The sequence below is a fragment of the Monodon monoceros genome, unplaced genomic scaffold (genome assembly GCF_005190385.1).
Source record: "Monodon monoceros isolate NGI ecotype Baffin Bay Population unplaced genomic scaffold, NGI_Narwhal_1 Super_Scaffold_6, whole genome shotgun sequence".
Taxonomy (NCBI): Eukaryota; Metazoa; Chordata; class Mammalia; order Artiodactyla; family Monodontidae; genus Monodon; species Monodon monoceros.
Window position 1 is genome coordinate 32,415,826 of NW_021703783.1, and position 21,008 is coordinate 32,436,833.

Sequence of the window (21,008 nt, forward strand, 5' to 3'; positions counted from 1 at the left end):
GAAAACAAAGTCCTAATATATCACACAAATATGTTTATTACTTAAATGTTTATAAATTATAAGATTTTACTTATGAATAAAAACATTTCTAGAAAATGTTACACATTTTGTAATAATGTTTGTAACTGGTTTCAGGCACATAGTGCAAAATACTTCTTTTCTGATACAGAGATCCCTAAATGTTTATCTAACCACACTGGCAAAAAATTGCTTTAGTACCTTATATGGTACAATATACCCCTAATAAATCTTTGAAAAAGAAAAACTTTGTGGGCAAAACTAGTACACTACTATTTACTGGCAAAAATCTATTAGTAGATTCAGTTTTCTTGGTTTATAAAGTAGGTTGCCATAGAAAAATATTATTTGTCTATGATTCTTTTAAAATCACATTATTATATAATACACAAATTATTCACCTGAAAAAAATCTCTTAATACCTGAGAATTTGTCCATGAATAGTTAATTTTTATACTATCTTTTATGTTCTGGTTTTGAGATACCTCAGATATGAAATAACTTGAACGTCTCTAATAAAAATTTTGCAAATGTAAACATAATTTTATGTTTACCAAAATAGGATCTTCAACATGTCAATAATTCTCAATTTTCTACTTGATTAATAAAATACAGTACTTAACTGTGAGAAAATTAATTTTTTAAGAGTAGACATATACATATATAAGATCTATAAAGACATGATAGAATATACACATTATAAAAACAATGTATTGCTCTTATAAGTACAATCAAATTAGAGGTAGGTGTTTTAAGTCAAATCCTACTATATCATATCTTCTTCTGTATTATTCCCACAAAATTTCATATTTAGTGTTTAACCAAAGCATATATTTTAAATACAAAATTATACCATATTTTAGGATGATTTTTTTCAAGCACCATAATGCACAATTAAAAATTAAAGGAAACATAAAACAAAGTATCTAAGCTGTATCAGTAGAAAGTATAATGGCTATGTACTTTTTTTGATGTGACTATTGATTTGCTATTCACCTGACAGATTCAATATGTTTATCGCAGTTTTAAATAAGTTCATTTTCCTAATTTTTACTTGCTCCATTTTAACAAGTAGAATAAACATTCATTGTACAGTAGGATACCAGAGCAGAGATTTACATGTGTGTTTATAGGCATAAGGTAATTGTGGTCCAGTCCAAGCTGTTAACAGCAATATTATCTTGGTATAATTCAAGCATCCCTGTATACCCTACCATAAATTACTATATCCTTTTAAGGATCCAGATTAGAATCACATATCGCTCAGTTTATTTTGAAGGCCTTGAAAAATTAAGCAGTGATGTGACTCCCTGATGAGCGCCCTGAAAAAAAGGCACAGACATTTTAGACATGGAAATCTCAGGAAGGGAAGGGTAAAGAAACAAGCACCAGCTATTTGCAGTTTCCAGAGAATGTCTCCTCTTTGGGACACACTTCCCACTTCTGAATGTTCATATTACTTGAATTGGGAGACCAGTAGTCATGTGAGGAATACACTTTCCACAGAACCCTCCACATCTGCCGTAGACTTTGGTTCCATCCTGAAAATAGGAAGAGGCAGAGATACAGGAGAATCTGTTACAAGCTAGTATCTGTGTGCACAGGGCAGAAAAAGCAAATGCTTTGAATCATGCGGTTGAAATAATTAGCCAAGGTTTCATACAACAATTACACTTGAGGTCAAAGGTCATGCCATTTCAGGATTAGTTGAAATTTGTGGTCATGGGAATTAGATAATGTGAGATTCATATTATCTACTTAATGATTATAAACCACACTCTAATTTAGACAATTCATCTCAACCCACTTATTTTTCAACAAGATATCTATTTGCTTCAGTGAGTTTATTAAAACCTCTCCCAATCTGTTGTCCAGCATTGCCATGATTTTATATAAGATTCTCACAGACTAAAAAAAAGATAGTATGCAAACTTGACCTTAACTGAATCCAAGCCATATTAACCTCAAATATCTCCTGGAAGCATTAGAAACACAGCCTGAAGAAAATATTTAGAAGGTGATAAAATGGGGGGGGCGGGGAATAAAACTGGACTGAAAGCAGGAATTATAATTAGACAAGGACTAAAAAGGGAGATTCTTCTTTTTTTTAGGAAAGCAGAGCTGCTTACTGAGGAATGGCTGGTGAAGAAGGTGGTCAGGACAAGCTAGATTTTCTTTCCAAACTGTCTTCCGTCTTTAGGTCCAAAAGTCAAAAGGCATTTTGATAGGATAAAGCAAAAATAGCTTGAACTCCTGTAGTTTCTAGAAAAGGTAAGTTTTGCTTTGTTTTTGTTTTTTTAATCTAAGGAAGGAGGGTAGAGAAGGAAACTTTGGGTTCCTGGAACTTTTGAGGGTGAACAATATGTTGAGATCGGGGGCTTTTGAAGTTGCCTCTCCTTTCAAAAGCTTTCTAAACTCTAGAGAGTCTGAGTAAACAGAGAAAGGAATGGCAGTAAAAATTCCAATTTATATACATTCCTGTTCGCAAACGAATCGTATAAGTAAACCCCTAATCTTGCTTAAATTTAATGGGAAATGAAAATATGTGTGCATTTCCATAAGTACACTTGGGTTTCACAAGTCTCATTTTCACACCAGGCAATAGATCTCAGGAAATACCTTCATGTGCAAAATTTTTGATTGAGGGAGAAACTCTCAATTAAATAAACAAATAAATAATCTTTAGAATAGAACTTAAATAGAAGCAAAAGTAATGATTGTACTAAATATTCATTTTTACTGCTGCCCTCAGCCAGATCTCATTTAACCAAAAGATACCTAAAAGCTGTATAAAGTCAGAATATCTCATTGCACTCTCTAAATTTTCTACTTGCTCAGAATATACTCTAACTAGGTAATTAATTTATTTCCATTCTTCTACCAAAAGGGATTAGACCAAAATTTGCCAAATAAATATTTAGAAATAGCCATTTTTAAAAAGCCTACTGCTTGCCCATATGATAGAAATAATAAAAATTTAAATTCTTTAATTATAAATTGAAACACAATTTCATAATATTCAGAAATATAATGTTTTAGTCTCTGATTATTAGAAAATTGAATTTCATTTATAAGTAGTATTCATATAAATAGGAGTGTAACAGAAGTCACGTTTATTAAAAGAAAGAAAAATGATAAAACCTTAGAGTGGGCAGGGGGTTGTTGATGGTGCTGATTTATGTGCAGTATAGGTGAGGACACTTATAATGTAGATCCTGATTTACTATAGATAGAATCATGCTATCTAAGACATGGGAACTCCAAGTACTAGAAGCCATCTCATAAAGAGTATGCGCTAGTACACCATACCAGCATCAAAATTAAATGGATTCTACTTTAGATAATACATGTGCTATAGGTAAAAACCAATACCAATGTGCTCTAGATAAAGGTAGACAGAGGAAAATATGCATACAACCATAAAAAATATTCCTAATTCTTGAAGAACCTATAAAGGATATTTGTTAAATGACAAATGGCTCCAACCTCAGCTCCATCACTAAATCAAAGTAGTGAGGTAAATAAACCAAAAAGTTACCTCTCACTTTGAAATATTAAAACCTACAAACCTTTAATAATTAGAGTATAGCTAAAAGCACTACCTCTTTTTGAAGTACCTGCATTTCAAGCCATCAACCCCAAACTTGAGCTACTTCAATCTATATGCTCTGGCATTTGATTTCATGTTCAGATATATGTAGGCTAAACATGAATGTGTATGTATATAAAACCTACATAAGCACATGAATAAAAATGAACCCAATTCCATAATTTCATAAATTAATGTTATATTTCATTATATGTAATATAGCCCATCATATGCAATAACGCATTAGTCATTAACTTCATATAACTCTAAATTTAAAGTAGAGGACCTTTAATGCTAGTTCACAGCACAGAAGTATTTCAGACAGAGTTTTTGGTCCAGCAGGACTTACTTGTGATCTGTGAATGATGACAGAGGCATAAGTGCCCTGAGCAAGCCACTTTGCTGTACTGGATATCTTCATTCCAGTTCCAGCCAAATTAATGCTGAATTGTCCCTGGATTGAAAACAAAACAAAATAAAAATAGATGGAATTCATACAATATTTAAGCATCCACTTTGCTGGAAACACCTGCATTGGAATTATGTAAGAAAGGACTCGAATTGGTTTTCAAGATTCTTTCTTTAGAAAATGAAAGAATATTGATACAACCTTACACTAAAGAAAATGAACAGGCTAAAGACTTTTTAAATTGATTACAAATAAGTCTTCTCAATTACAAGAGAATTACAATTACAACTGAAATAATACCAGATAATGTTATTTGTGCAAAAGTAATTCTGTCCAACACTAGGACTCTAGGGTTGACAGCTAGAGCTTATGCTCCTGTAGCAACAGCAAGTCCAGTCAGAATGGGTGTTCACAGGGATTGATACCAACCAGACTTTAACATTTCTCCAGTTTCAATTTTTGACCCCTTGTTGCTAATTTCCCTAAGTTACACCTGTTTAATGTATTTCCTAGAATCTTCTGTTACTGTGCCCTTACCTTTTGTGTTAAGAATGTTACTTTTTAACCTACCACACAAAACTACTGAATGTGATATTATTGCCCCAGCTATCATGTGCTTTTAAGAGCCCAGAAGTGTTATGTGGACGTCTGATGCCACATGATTTACACACATGGTATGTGAGCCCCCTAGTGGCTTTATGATCGAATTATTTTCAAGACACAAGAACCAGTTTCATGTCAAAATATTCCAGACTATCTCTGCTAAAAATTAAACTTTAGGGCTTCCCTGGTGGCGCAGTGGTTGAGAATCCGCCTGCCAATGCAGGGGACACGGGTTCAATACCTGGTCCGAGAAGATCCCACATGCCGCGGAGCAACGAAGCTTGTGCGCCACAACTACTGAGCCTGCACGCCAGAGACCGTGCACTGCAGCAAGAGAAGCCACCACAATGAGAAGCCCGTATGCAGCAACGAAGACCCAACACAGCCAAAATTAAATAAATAAATTTATTTAAAAAAAACTTTAAATATCTGTTAATTAAGAAAGTGCCTGACTAAAATTGGTAAAATTTGTGGCACATGTATATGATCTTGCAGTACAGAATTATACACTGAAAAGCTGAAGTACTTAATGAAAGCTAATTAAGCCTACTGCCAATGTTTAATATACATACAGATTTAGAGCGATATTAGGACAATCTTAGATCACATCACAATATCCTATGGCCTAAGACTCAGGAATCTTGAGCAAGACAGTGATAAAACATTAAAGATTATGTTATGTCAATGAAAATATTATCTTGTCATGAAAGCAAACTAAATAGATTTCAAATATATTTATAATATGAATTATTACAACTGCTAAAAAGTTATGTATCAGTTTAGTATATTAAGTTAGATTTCTTAGGAATCTTATATACTTCTTATTTAAAATCAAAATAGAGATTCAAATACATTTATAATACAATGATAATATATGGAGAATTTTCCCCAAAATAGAAATAATTTGTTTTAGATAAATTTCAAAGAAAATTAATTGTTATATACGTCATTTGGTTATGAAATTTAGAATATGACCTGTATGTGTGCTTCATTGCTGTATTCCTAGAGTCCAAAAGAAGGCCTAGGCACTCAGTAAGTGTTTTTAAATGGATGAATGAAGTGCAACATTATAAATATTAAATTTTAGCATTGTAAAAGTTAATACACAAATACACAGCTAAACCCTTCATGCTCGTGATAATGAATGACACTAACGCTACACACATCAGAATTTTATATTAGTAAATATTTGACTGAGAAGAAGTAATTCTAAGGATATATTCTACTGGTTAATACTTAGTCATCTCATACAGGTTTTGCACTGAATACCTTCATCCCACCTGAACTCATAAATAGGCCTCTCACCAAATAAAAGAAATGGAACTATATTCTGTGGTGTAGGTTTCCTGTGACTAGCCACTTACTGAGTGCCCCAGTTGGGGGAATGCAATGTTTTCACAACCTAATAGTCTACACTTCCATTTATTCTTTACCTCCCTGCTCAAGGTTGCTTGGAAGCATTCAGCTGGAAAGGAAAGACAAAAATCCAACTGACTACAGTACTGAGAGACTTAGGTGGTCATTAACACAATGAGTTGGGCCTAGAAATATCTGCTGCTTCATTTCTCCAGACTAATTTTCATGATCTTTGTTTACATCTTTAGTCCTTGTTCAAAAGCTACATAATACAATCTCAAAGAAATGGCAAAACAATTCAACAGAACTCTGGGATGATATTGACAGAGGTAAAAATACACTTCACTCATTTGTTCTAAATTAACTGAGTGGCAGACTTGGTATGAAGCACTACTGCAATACAGAGAGAGGTTTTGCTCTAGGTTTGAGAAGTGAAGCACAGATTGGTGGTTGCCAGAGGTAGGAATTGGAGGGGGAAATGGGTGAGGGTGTTTTACAAGATAAATAAATCCTGGGGATTAATGTGCAATATGGTAACTATAGTTAAGTACACTGTATTGTATATTTGAAAGTTGCTAAGAGAATAGATCTTAAAAGTTCTCATCACAAGAAAGAAAAAATTGTAACTATGTGAGGTGATGGATGTTAACTAAAACCATTGTGGTAATAATTTTTCAATATATACATAGTCAAATAATTATGTTGTACACCTTAAACTAATACAATGTTTAATGACAATTATATTTTAATAAAATGGAGGAAACTAAATCTGATATACACATAAATAAATGTGATGCAATGTAGAGAATTATAGGTGCCATAAGAAAGGTACTGGTTCATTCCTATGGAACTTTAGAAGTAATAAATGATTGAATAATTGTATTAATTACTTATTTCAATTCCATTACTTTATTTAAGATTAAAATTTAAACCTCCTTAAACCTAATATTTAACTTGAAAAATTAGTTCAACATAGTATCAACTAAAAAATATGGTTTTTTGAAGTAGTATGAAGTTTATCTCCTCTTGTACTCTCGACATTTTTTAGAAGAGGCCATCATAAGAAGTAAAATTCTAACAGCCAAATCACAAGTGGAAGGTAAGGTGATTCAGAAGACCTAAGAATTCAACAGATTGGAATGTCTGCCCTTGAGTAATTAGCTGCATCAAAGGAAAAAGTAGTTATGGATACAAGGCAGAGGGAAAGCACAGAAATAGATGCAAGTTTTAATGTTCCACTTCTTTGATTGACTGGTTGGTTCATATGTGCCCATTATATCACTAGGTTTTACAATTTTAAAGTTTGTTCCACATATTTTATTATGAATGGGATCTACAGATAGCAATTCCAATAAGAGAACTGATTCTAAAATTTATATTGAAAGACAAAGAAATTAAAATAATTAAAACAAGTTTGAAAAAAAATAAATTTGAAGGGCCCACACTACCTTGTTTCTTTTCTTTTTTTTTTTTTTTGTGGTACGCGGGCCTTTCACTGCTGTGGCCTCTCCCGTTGTAGAGCACAGGCTCCGGACACGCAGGCTCAGCGGCCATGGCTCACGGGCCTAGCTGCTCCGCGGCATGTGGGATCTTCCCAGACCGGGGCACGAACCCGTGTCCCCTGCATCAGCAGGCGGACTCTCAACAACTGCACCACCAGGGAAGCTCCACACTGCCTTGTTTTAACACTTATTATAATAAAGCTATCATAAGCAAGACAGTGCTGTGTTGGTGAAGAGAGAGACATGTAGATCAATGGAACAGAAGACAGATTCAGAAATAGACCCACATAAATATGTGCTATATATATATTTTGGCCTCACCACATGGCATATGGGATCTTAGTTCCCCGACCAGGGATCGAAGCCATGCCCCTGCATTGGAAGTGTAGATTCTTAGACACTGGACCACCAGAAAAGTCCCCTCCAATTGATTTTTGACAAAGGTGGAAAGGCAATTTACTGGAGAAAGCACTGTCTTTTCAACAAATGGTGTTAAGACAACTGGATGTCTATAGGCAAAACCCTTACAACTTCATAAAAAATTGGTTCAAAATCAGTCATAAGTCTAGATGTAAAGCATAGAACTATAAAAAAATGTTTAAGAACACATAGAAGAAAATCTTTGTAACCTGGAGTAAGTCAAAGGCTCTTAAATATGACACTAAATGTACGACCCACAAAGGAAAAAAATGATAAATTTGACTTCATTAAAATATAAAACTTCCACTCTGTGTAAGACAATTAAGAGAAAGAAAAGATAAGGTCCAGACCAGGAGAAAAAGACTTGGAAATGTTATATACAACAAAAGACTTGTAACCAGACTATGTAAAAAACCCTCAAAACTAAACAGTAAGGAACAATAAGGAAACAAACAACCTAATTTTAAAAATGAGCAAAAGACTTGGGCATACACTTCACCAAAGAGTATATACAGATGGAAAATAAGCATATGAAAGATACTTAACATTATTATCCATTAGTGGAATGTAAATTAAAACTACATTAAGCTACCACAGAAGATGGGAAAACAAACAAAAAACTTGACAATACTAAGTGCTGACAAGGAAGCTAATCAACTAGAAATTTAATCTTTGCTGGTGGGAATAAAAAACGGTACAGCCACTGTATCAAACAGTTTAGCAGTTTCCTATAAAGTTAAACATACACATATCATGTGACCCTACAATCTCACTCATAGGCATTTATCCCAGAGAAATGAAAATATACGTTCACACAAAAACCTGTATGCAAATGTGCATCTCAGCTCTATTCATAATCTCCAAAAGCTATAAACAACTCATTTTCTTCCAACAAATGAACAAACTGTAGGACAGCTGTATGACATCCATTTGATGGAATAATGCTCAGAAATAAGGAAGAAAAAATTATTGACACATGCAAAAACACAGATGGGCCTCAAAGGCATTATGTTGAGTGAAGGAAGTCAATCTCAAAAGGTTACATATTGTGTGATTCCATTTACAACACATATCTACGTCATCCCAGAAAATGCAAAACTAAAGCAACAGAAAAAAGATCAGTGTGTACCAGGAGTTAGGTGGGAGGGAGGAACTGACTCCATGGAGGAAGTGTGAGGAAGTTATTCTATATTCAGATTATGGTAAAGTAACATGAATCTGTATGTATGTTAAAACTGTATACTAATAAAGGCAATTTTATTGTGCTTTTTTTTCAACTTAAGATGTGAATGAATATAACACCTATTTAAAGAAAAAAATTTCCAATTGACTTGCAAACAAAACCCAAGTACATGCTATATGTAATAGACACACTTAAAGTGACTCATAAAGGCCAAAACTAAAAGCATGTGCAAAAGTATACCAGGAAAATGTACATAGAGAACAGGGGTAGCAAATCCTGATAAGGTAGAATAGAATTCAAGTATGAAATCAGGAAAACATGACAAAGAAGTGCTAAAAACCATAATCTACAATGAAGACATAATATGTCAGTATTATGCATCAAATAACACAGCAACTTTTTTTCTTTTTTATCGCGGTATGCGGGCCTCTCACTGTTGTGGCCTCTCCCGTTGCAGAGCACAGGCTCCGGACACGCAGGCTCAGCGGCCATGGCTCATGGGCCCAGCCGCTCAGCGGCATGTGGGATCTTCCCAGACTCGGTCACGAACCGGCGTCCCCTGCATCGGCAGGAGGACTCTCAACCACTGCGCCACCAGGGAGGCCCAAACACATCAACTTTTATGAAACAAAACTACAGGAGATGAAAGGAGACATAGGTAGAAACATCCTAATAATAGGAAATTTTAATATACCACTTTTAATAAAATAGATCAAGCAGGCAAAAATAAGGAGAGAGATGATCTAAACAATATAAATAAAAGGGTAGATCTTATGCATATATATCAAACTCTGCAGTCTGATAATAAAGAATACACGTTCAAAATATGTAAAAACTGGCTCTGAATACTCAAAATGGATGCTGGCCATGATCCTCTGGCATTGGTTATTTCTCTTGCTCTGATGTAATCAACATTAATTACAAAACAGCTAAAGAGATACACATTGCGTTTTGTTTTGTTTTTTTTTATGGCTCTGTGAAAAGTACCGAACATTTTACCTCACTTTTGAGGTATATATATATATATATATATATATATATTCTAAAGTCACATCACACTCCTTAACTTCATCTTATATTACAATGTGGCAAAGTTTATTTTCCCTAGAGAGTGCCATATGTGTCCATTTTCTTTTTAGCATTCATGTCCCGGGGTGCCCTGTCATATGCAAACAAAGAGAATATGGTTTTGAGGAATCCCAAAAAACAGAATAAGTTCTTTCTGTGACATCAAACATCTGGAGAGTATTCATGCAAATCTTATATAACTTAACACAGAATCTGGTTTATATATTTGACAGAATAGCTTCAAGAATACTGGACAGTTTGTATTTTTGGTAACAGTAACTTCAGGCACTTGAATACAGACTGAAAAAAATGGGCATACCTTTTTCTGACAGCACATACCTATGCCCAATAACATCTAATTTTGGAAATAGAGCTTTGCATTCCAGAAATGCAAACTAAGTGGAAAAGCCATCTCACCTTGACTAGCAGAGAGGATTTATTACTACACTGGGGCTACCTCTGACTTCCTCAAGGATCTTGTACAGGTTGTTGACACAGAGTGTCTGTTTCTCCAACTGTAAATTGTGGTTACCCAGTTTATAACTATGTACTTTTCTCAAGATATTGTAGGGAAAAATGGGGCTACATAAAAATTGGAGTAATGGAGTTAGAAATTACTGAAAATATCTGTTTTATCATTTAAAAACTTGATTGTGCTAAGATCTCTTATTCTGATTTCATGCTCATTGAGAAATATACTGTTTATAATAATTAGTTTTCTGTTAAGATATTTTCTATAAGGAAAGTTTACTAATGAGATAAAAGGAGTTTTGATTCCACTTGACAGTTATATTACTTATTTGTATATCAGTCTCCTGTGAATTTTGTTGATGTCTCATTGACCAGATTTATTCAATTCAACATGTAATGAAAAGGACCAGATTCCCAGAATGTCATGACCTTTCCAAGGTAATAGTACCTGGTAGCACACTCTTCACATCTCTAGGTGGCATTTACTTCTTTCTAATTTACTTCTTTCTAATCATATCAAGTATATGACCAGAAGGCATTGATTAGAAGGAATATGGGTTGTTGGACAAAGTTGACCAGTCTTGACATGGGTTGGTCATTGGAGACTGAATAATCTCCATTTAAAAGGGTCAAAATGGAAAAGTTATTTTAAATATCCATATGTGAAAGAAAAGATTGTTTAAAGTGCTAAAATTTTAGAATACACATCCTTGACCTTAGAACAACTGTTCAAAGAGACATAGTGTAAGACTTCAGAAGGGGGAGTTCATCAGGAAAAGCATAGTCCTGGGAAGAGAACTAAATAAAAGATGTAGGTCAGAGAGTCACCATTTTGCAGGGAGACCAATCATCTGGTAGGCCAACATGAGTGAAGCAGGGAAGGAGAAGAATGGACATGAATAGAGCTAACCAGGCTCAAAGATTGAATGAGAACCTGAGATTCCTCTGCAAAGCTGTGTACCTTAAAAAAATATAGCCAATAGAGGGAGCACATTTGGAATGGCTTTTGAGGAGACCTGTGGACTCTTTCCTCAGTGAAACAATAGAGAAAAATAGGAATAGAGGGGAACTTCCTCAACTTGATAAAGAACACTTACCAAAAATCTATAGCTAACATTACAGTTAATGGTGAAAGACTGAATGCTTTCCCCCTAAGATCAGAAGCAGTTAAAGCATGTCCACTATCACCACTCTTCAGAATAATGCTAGAAGTTCTAGACATATTTACTAGTATGATTCCACCTATGTAACATCTTTGAAAAGACAAAAATTATGGAAATGAAGGCTAGATTAGTGGTTGCTAGAGGATAAAGTGAGGCTGGTGGTAGGAGGGAAGTAGTTGTCATTATAAAAGTTCTTGTGGGGCTTCCCTGATGGCGCAGTGGTTAAGAATCCACCTGCCAGTGCAGGGGATACGGATTCGATCCCTGGTCCGGGAAGATCGCACATGCCGTGGAGCAACTAAGCCCATGCGCCACAACTACTGAGCCTGCACTCTAGAGCCTGAGAGCCACAACTACTGAGGCTGCATGCCACAATTACTGAAGCCTGCGTGCCTAGAGCCTGTGCTCTGCAACAAGAGAAGCCACCACAATGAGAACCCTGTGCAACGCAATGAAGAGTAGCCCTCACTTGCTGCAACTAGAGAAAGCCCGCACACAGCAATGAACACCCAATGCAGCCAAAAATTAAATTAAATTAAATTTAAAAAAAATAAATTTCTTGTGGTGATAAAAATGTTCTGTATATTGATGTAGAAATGTCAATATCCTAGTTGTGATATTATACTATAATCATGCAAGATGTTACCATTTGGGGAAACTGGGCACATGGGATCTCTGTATTATTTCTTAGAACTACATGTCAGTCAACAGTTACCTCAAAATAAAATGTTTAATTTCAAATATAAAAAAAATATAAAATACAAAACGATTTCAAGTCTCTTGAAATTGTCCTAAGGCTATACAAAAAAATGGAGAAACATTTATTCGGGAAAATCTATGAAATCTAGGTAAGAACAGTAAGCATCTGTGACATCTGAACCATGACCTGTCCTCTCTTCCCCACCTCAGCAAGATGACAGTTCTACTCTTCGTGGGTGCAGCTACGAACACAGGACTGTATTTCCCCCAGCTCTCTGCTAGGGCTAAGCTTTCTCCTAGGGTGTGTGGGGGGCGGCGGGGGTTGGGGGACACCAGCACTCCTCATCTCACCCAGCTCTGTGTTGCTGAAGCTGTCTTAGAGGCAAGAATGGCGGAGAGTCTGAAGCTCCCTTCCACCACTCAGTCCCTACTCATAGATCAGAAGATCTGCCCCAGGCATGGCAGCCCAAGACCACAAGGCCTGAGTCAGTCCCACTCAAAATCACTGGTAGGGCAGAAGTTCCATGCTGAGCAAGGCAAGCCAAGAAGACCAGGGGATGTTGCCATTACCCAGCATTCTGCTTATAGATGGGGGATGTTACTCTGCAAAGTGGGTTCTACCCACTCAATCCACAGAATTGGTGCAAAGGTCCTTCCTTGGGGGAAAATCAATCTGTAAGAACAGAAAATTCCATAGCTTTTCCTAAGGAGACTGAGCTTATTTGGGACTGAATATGGGGAAATTTAAGCCTAAAGGGCATATTGAAAATAAGATTTTAGTGGTGTGCAGTTAAGAGGAGGATGGGGGTAACTGGATGAGAGCAAGAAGCCAAATGGTAGGTCAAAGCTCAGTTTATCAGAGAAAACCAGGGAAAGAGACAGCCAAGAAGGGCTCCTCTTGAAGTCTGACCTGACCTCAAAGACTGACCTCAAAGACTACCCTGGCCAAGGGGCCTGAGTTTAATTGGATCAGACCATGTAGTAATTTATGCCTCCAGGATGTTATTGAAAGAACAGAGTGATCATATACTAATTAGTGGAAGCTAAGAGCTGAGTGTGATACCAGTAGAGGCAGGCCATCTAGAAACTTCATCAAAGACAGGCCAACTAAAAACACTGTCATTCCAGGAGGATTGGGGTGACAGTGTACATGTCCAAGGCTGAGTCCTCTGAGGAGTGACATTAAAGGCTGCACACCACAGGGGAAATAGATGTCCCTGAAATAGCCCAGCCAAAGAGCTAAACAAATACATAAGCAAGCAAACAACAAATCCTAGAGGGAAGGGGAAACTTAGTATCCACAGTTGCTAAAATATCTTATCTAAAATTCCTGGTTTTCAACAAAAAATTGTGAAACATGCAAAGAAACTGGAAAGGATGACTCATATACAGGGGAAAAGGCAACAGAAACTGCCTTTGAGAGGTTTCAGATGTCAGGCTAAGCAGATAAAGACTTCAAAGTACCTATTATAAATATGCCCAAAGAACTACAGAAAACTGTGTTTAAAAAAGTAAAGGAAGGTATGATAATAATGTCTCATCAAATAGAGACTGTCAATAAAGAAATAAAAATTATATTTATAAAAAGAGCCAAAGGACAACTTCAGGAGTTTAAAAGTACAATAACCAAAATAATAAATTCACTAGAGCAGATTGATCAGTAGATTTGAGCTGGCAGAATAATCAGCAAACTTGAAAAGATATCAATAGTGATGAAACAATCTGAAAACTAGAAAAAAGAATGAAGAAAAAATGAATAGAGCCTCAGAGAAATAAAGGGACGCCATTAAGTGCACCAACATATGCATGATGGAAGTACCAAATAGAGCAGAAAATATATTTGAAGAAATAATGGCTGAAAACTGTCTAAATTTCATGAAATGCATTAACCTACACATCTAAGAAGCTCAATAGACTCCAAGTTAAGTAGACACAAAGAGATCTACATCCAGATATGTCACAGTAAAGACGCTGAAAGTCAAAAAAAAAAAAAAAAACTGAAAGCATCAAGAGAAAAATGACCACATATGTGGGAATCCCAGTAAGATAAATAGCTGAGTTCTAGAAGCCAGAGGACAGTGGGATGGCATATTTAAAGTGCTGAAAAATAAAAACTGTAAAATAATTTTCTAGAAAATCAATCTCTCAAGAATGAATGCAAAATAAAGACATTCCCAGATAGACAAAACTGAGAGGATTTGTTATTAGCAGACATACTAGTTATTATTAGACATACTAAAGGAAGTTTTTCAGGCTGAAGTCAAGTGACATCAGACAATACAAAACAACCAAAGCGTACTAGTAGAGGTAATTGTAGTAATTATAAAAGACACTATAATTGCATATTTCTTTTTCTTTATTCTCTTGTTTAAAAAGCAATTGTATAAACAAATATGTATGTAATTATACTACTGACCAGTATAATATAGAAAGGTAGTATATTTGATAATAATGCCACAAATAAAGCAGATGGAAGCAAAGCTATTTTGCAGTAATTAAATGACAGCAGCTGATAACTCAGAACCACCGGAAGAAATGAAGAGAACCAGAAACGCTAAATAAAAAGGCTCATGTAAAAAACTCAATGAAATATAAGTTCTCTCATTTCTTATCTCTAAAAGATATAAAATTATATAAAGTAACACTATAAAAATGTATTGTGGTTTGTTACACAGGTAGGTATATGGATAACAAATATAACAACAAAAAAAGGGAAGAGGAAAAAGAGTATATATAGGAGTAATGTTTCTATATGTCACTGCAGTTAGGTAGTATAATTCTGGAGAAGATTCTGGAGTAGAGTTAAGATGTACATTGTAAGCCCTAGAGCAACCATTAAAAAAGCAATTTAAAATATAGTGAGAAAATTATTAAGGAAATTAAAATGTTACACTAGAAAATGTTCACTGAATAAAAAAATCAGTAAAGAAGAGACAAAAACAACACAAGACCTATAAAAACAAAAAGTAAAATGGCAAAGATAAATCCAGACATATCAGTTACAACATTAAGCAATCCAATCAAAAGGCAGAGATTCAACAAAGTACTCCCTGTAGGAGACGCTTCTAGGATCCAAAAATATATAGGTTAAAAGCAAATGGGATGAAAACATATATACCATGTACTATAAGCAGCCTGAGTAGCCATTTTAATATCAGATAAATTAGACTTTAAAACAAAACAAAACAAAATGGTACTACAGATAAAGAAGAACATTTTATAATGATATAAGGGTCACTATATCAGGATATTATGACAATTACAGCATACAGTCATGTACAACAAAATCACAAGGTAAATAAATCTAATACAAAATAAATGAAACAAAAGGATTGAAGTGAGAAGCAGACAATTCAGCAATAATAGCTGCAAAGTTTCAGTAGATAGAATAACTAGGCAGAAGATCAACAAGGAAATGTAAGAGTTGAACAATACTTTCAACCAACAAGGCCTGACAGACATCTACAGAACACTTCACCCAACAACAACAGAACACACATTCTTTCCAAGCACATATTGAACATTTTCCAGGATAGCCATATGCTATGTATAAAACAAGCCTCAATAAATTTTAAAAGATTGAATAATACAAAGTGTGTTTTCCAACCACAATGGAATGAAAGTAGAAATCAATAACAGAAGGAAATGTGGGAAATTCGCAAATACATGGGACTTAAACACCACACTCCTAAATAACCAGTGAGTCAAATGAGACACCACAATTGATAATAGAAAATACTTTAAGATGAATGAAAATGAATTCACAACATACCAAAACTTCAGGGATGCTGCAAAAGAAGTGCTTAAAGGAAAATTTACAGCTGCAAATGCCTATATTAAAAGAGAAAAAAGATCACATACCAATGACCTAACCTTCCACCTAAAGCACTGAAAAAAAGGAGCACAAATTAAATCTAAAGCAAGCAGAAGGAAAGAAATGATAATGAATACAGTGGAAATTGATGAAACAAAGAAGAGAAAAATAACAGAGAAAATCAATAAAATCAAAAGTTGGATTTTTGAAAAGAACAAAATTGACAAACCAAGAAAAGACAGAGGAGACTCAAAGCTTTAAAATCAGGAATCAAAGTGGGGACATGATTGTGAATCTCACAGGAATATAAAGGATTATATGGAATATTACATACAATTACATGCCAACCAATTAGATAACTTTGGTGAAATAGACAAATTCCTAAAAGCAAAAACAAAAAACATAAGCTTACTAAAACAGACTCAAGAAGAACTAGAAAATCTGAAAAGATCTACAGTAAGTAAAGAGACTGAATTAGTAAATAAAACAACTTTCACAAAGAAAAGCCTGAGCTCAGATGGCTCTACTGGTGAATCCTACCAAACATTAATTTTTCACAAACTCTTCCAAAAAAGTAGAAGAGGAGGGACCACTTCGCAATTTATTCTATGGAGCCAGTACTTCCCTGATACCAAAACCAGAAAAAGACATCACAAAAAAAGAAAATGATAGGCCAATATCTCTTCTGAATACAGAGGAAAATCTAGCAACATATAAAAAGGATTAGACCTCATGACCAAGTGGGATTTCCCCAGGAATGCAAGATTGTTTCAACATACAAAAATCAATCAGTGGGCTTCCCTGGTGGCGCAGTGGTTGAGAGTCCGCCTGCCGATGCAAGGGACGTGGGTTCGTGCCCCGGTCCGGGAGGATCCCACATGCCGCGGAGCAGCTGGGCCCGTGAGCCATGGCCGCTGAGCCTGCGCGTCCAGAGCCTGTGCTCCACAACGGGAGAGGCCACAATGGTGAGAGGCCCGCGGACCGCAAAAAAAAAAAAAAAAATCAAGCTGTGTGATACACCATATCACAACGGTAATGGACAAGAACCGCAGGATCATCACAACAGATGCAGAAGGAGCATTTGACAAAATCCAACAGTCATGATAACACCACTTCAATTAAGAAAAGAAGGGCACTTCCTCAATCTAATCAAAGGCATCTACAGAACTCATAGCTAACACACTCAATGATGAAGGGCTGAATGCTTTCCTTCTGAAATCAAGAATAGGACAAGGATGTCCACTCTTGTCACTTCTACTCAACACTATCCTGGAAGTTTTAGCTAGTGTAACGAGGCAAGGTAAAGAAATAAAAGGCATCCAGATTGCAAAGGAAGAAGTAAAATTATTTGTGCGTGACATTACTATGTATATAGAATATCCCGGGGAATCCAATAAAAAACTATTACAACTAATAAATGAATTCAGCAAGGTTGCAGAATACAAGATCAATTTACAAAAATATTGGCAAAAATTAGTGATTTATTGAGGCCTCAGATTTTTTTTTGGGGGGGTGGTCTCTTTATTGGGCAATTCTCCTTGTCAAAAGTCTTCTTTATCTTGAGCTGGAATCCTCTGCCCTATTAATGTCTCCTTGAGTAACACATACTGAAGTCACTCCTCTTTCATGGAGCTCCTTACATATTTAATAGTAGTTATCATAACCTCCCACCATTTTCCTGGCTACCTTCTTCATTTTCCTAACATAATGAAATTTAAACCTTCCTTTTTTTCCTGATTGTCACCTTCTACTCCTAGATAGATTAAAAATTTATCTTTCTCAGACAGAAATTTTTAAATAAGTATAATATTCCAGTGTCAAGTACAAATAAAACTTTTGGTCTCGATATTGTGTTTTGGTACCTTATGATTATACTGGGTCATTTAGAAATTACTACTTGAGGATGTGGGAACCAAGATGGTGTAGAAGGACGTGCTCTCACTGCCTCTTGCGAGAGCACCAGGATCACAAATAGCTGCTGGACAATCATCAACAGGAGGACACTGAAACTCACCAAAAAATATACCCCACGTCCAAGGACAAAGGAGAAGCCACAGTGAGATGGTATGAGGAGTGCAATCACAGTAAAATCAAGTCCCATAACTGCGGGATGGGTGACTCCACAGACTGGAGAACACTTATACCACAGAATTTCGCCCACTGGAGTGAAAGTTCTGAGCCCCACGTCAGGCTTCCCAACCTGGGGGTACGGCAATGGGAGGAGGAATTCCTAGAGAATCAGACTTTGAAGCCTACTGGGATTTGATTGCAGGACTTTGACAGGACTGGGGGAAACAGAGTGTCCACCCTTGGAGGGCACACACAAAGTGGTGTGTGCATCAGGACCCAGGGGAAGGAGCAGTGACCCCAGGAGAGACTGAACCAGACCTACCTGCTAGTGTTGGAGGGTCTCCTGAGGAGGCGAGAGGTAGCTGTGGCTCACCGTGGGGACAAGGACACTGGCAGCGGAAGTTCTGGGAATTACTCCTTGGTGTGAGCCCTCCCAGAGTCTGCCATTAGCCCCATCAAATAGCCCAGGTAGGGGCTGGCCCCACCCATCAGCAGTCAAGTGGATTAAGCTTTTACTGAGCTCCACCCACCAGAGCAACAGTCAGCTCTACCCACCACCAGTCCCTCCCATCAGGAAACTTGCAAAAACCTCTTAGATAGCCCATCCACAAGAGGGCAAAGAGCAGGAGAAAGAAGAACTACAATCCTGCAGCCTGTGTAACAAAAACCACATTCACAGAAAGATAGACAAGATGAAAAGGCAGAGGGCTATGTACCAGATGAAGGAACAAGATAAAACCCCAGAAAAACAACTAAGTGAAGTGGACATAGGCAACCTTCCAGAAAAAGAATTCAGAATAATGATAGTGAAGATGATCCAGGACCTTGGAAAAAGAATGGAGGCAAAGATTGAGAAGATGCAAGAAATGTTTAACAAAAACCTAGAAGAATTAAAGAACAAACACCTAGAAGAATTAAAGAACAAACAAACAGAAATGAACAATACAATAACTGAAATGAAAACTACACTAGAAGGAATCAATAGCAGAAAAACTGAGGCAGAAGAGCCGATAAGTGACCTGGAAGACAGAGTGGTGGAATTCACTGCTGTGAAACAGAATAAAGAAAAAAGAATGAAAAGAAATGAAGACAGCCTAAGAGACCTCTGGGACAACATTAAATGCAACAACATTCACATTATAGGGGTCCCAGAAGGAGAAGAGAGAGAAAAAGGACCTGAGAAAATATTTGAAGACGTTATAGTCAAAAACTTCCCTAACATGGGAAAGGCAATAGCCACCCAAGTCCAAGAAGCGCAGAGAGTCCCATACAGGATAAACCCAAGGAGGATCACACCGAGACACATAGTAATCAAATTGGCAAAAATTAAAGACAAAGAAAAATTATTAAAAATAGCAAGGGAGGGCTTCCCTGGTGGTGCAGTGGTTGAGAGTCCGCCTGCCGATGCAGGGGATACGGGTTCGTGCCCCAGTCCGGGAAGATCCCACATGCCGCGGAGCGGCTGGGCCCGTGAGCCATGGCCGCTTAGCCTGCGCGTCCGGAGCCTGTGCTCCGCAATGGGAGAGGCCACAACAGTGAGAGGCCTGCATACCACACACACAAAAAAAAAAAGTAGCAAGGGAAAAATGAAAAATAACATACAAGGGAACTCCCATAAGGATAACAGCTGATTTCTCAGCACAAACTCTACAAGCCAGAAGGGAGTGGCAAGATATACTTAAAGTGATGAAAGGGAAGAACCTAAAACCAAGATTACTCTACCCAGCAAGGATCTCATTCAGATTCGATGGAGAAATCAAAAGCTTTACAGGCAAGCAAAAGCTAAGAGAATTCAGCACCACCAAACCAGCTCTACAACAAATGCTAAAGGAACTTCTCTAAGTGGGAAACACAAGAGAAGAAAAGGACCTACGAAAACAATCCCAAAACAATTAAGAAAATGGTAATAGGAACATACATATCGATAATTACCCTAAATGTGAATGGATTAAATGATCAAACCAAAAGACACAAGTTTGCTGAAGGGATACAAAAACAAGACCCATATATATGCTGTCTACAAGAGACCCACTTCAGACCTAGGGACACATTCAGACTGAAAGTGAGGGGATGGAGGAAGATATTCCATGCAAATGAAAATCAAAAGAAAGGTGGAGTAGCAATACTCATATCAGAAAAAACAGACTTTAAAATACAGAATGTTACAAGAGACAAGGAAGGACATTACATAATAATCAAGGGATCAATCCAAGAAGAAGATATAACAATTATACATATATATGCACCCAACATAGGAGCACCTCAATACATAAGGCAACTGCTAACAACTATAAAAGAGGAAATCAACAGTAACAAAATAATAGTGGGGGACTTTAAACCTCACTTACACCAATCAACAGATCAACCAAAATGAAAATAAATAAGGAAACAGAAGCTTTAAATGACACAATAGACCAGATAGATTTAATTGATATTTATAGGACATTCCATCCAAAAACAGCAGATTACACTTTCTTTTCAAGCATGCATGAACATTCTCCAGGATAGATCACATCTTGGGTTACAAATCAAGCCTCAGTAAATTTAAGAATATTGAAATGATATCAAGCATCTTTTCTGACCACAACATTATGAGATTAGAAATGAATTACAGGGAAAAAAACGTGAAAAACACAAACACAT

At 36.3% G+C, this 21,008-nt stretch overlaps 1 protein-coding gene across 1 annotated transcript in view; it reads right to left on the reverse strand.

Moving 5' to 3' along the window:
• Window positions 1-1,052: 1,052 nt before the first annotated feature.
• Window positions 1,053-21,008, reverse strand: part of ADAMTS20 (ADAM metallopeptidase with thrombospondin type 1 motif 20) — a 207,060-nt gene continuing 187,104 nt past the window's right edge. Inside the window, exons 38-39 of the mRNA XM_029205295.1 lie at window positions 3,957-4,061; window positions 1,053-1,559 (exon numbers count right to left, since the gene is read on the reverse strand). Coding sequence (XP_029061128.1) covers window positions 1,470-1,559; window positions 3,957-4,061 — 195 coding nt within the window. The 3' untranslated portion in view covers window positions 1,053-1,469. The remainder of the gene's footprint in view (window positions 1,560-3,956; window positions 4,062-21,008) is intronic.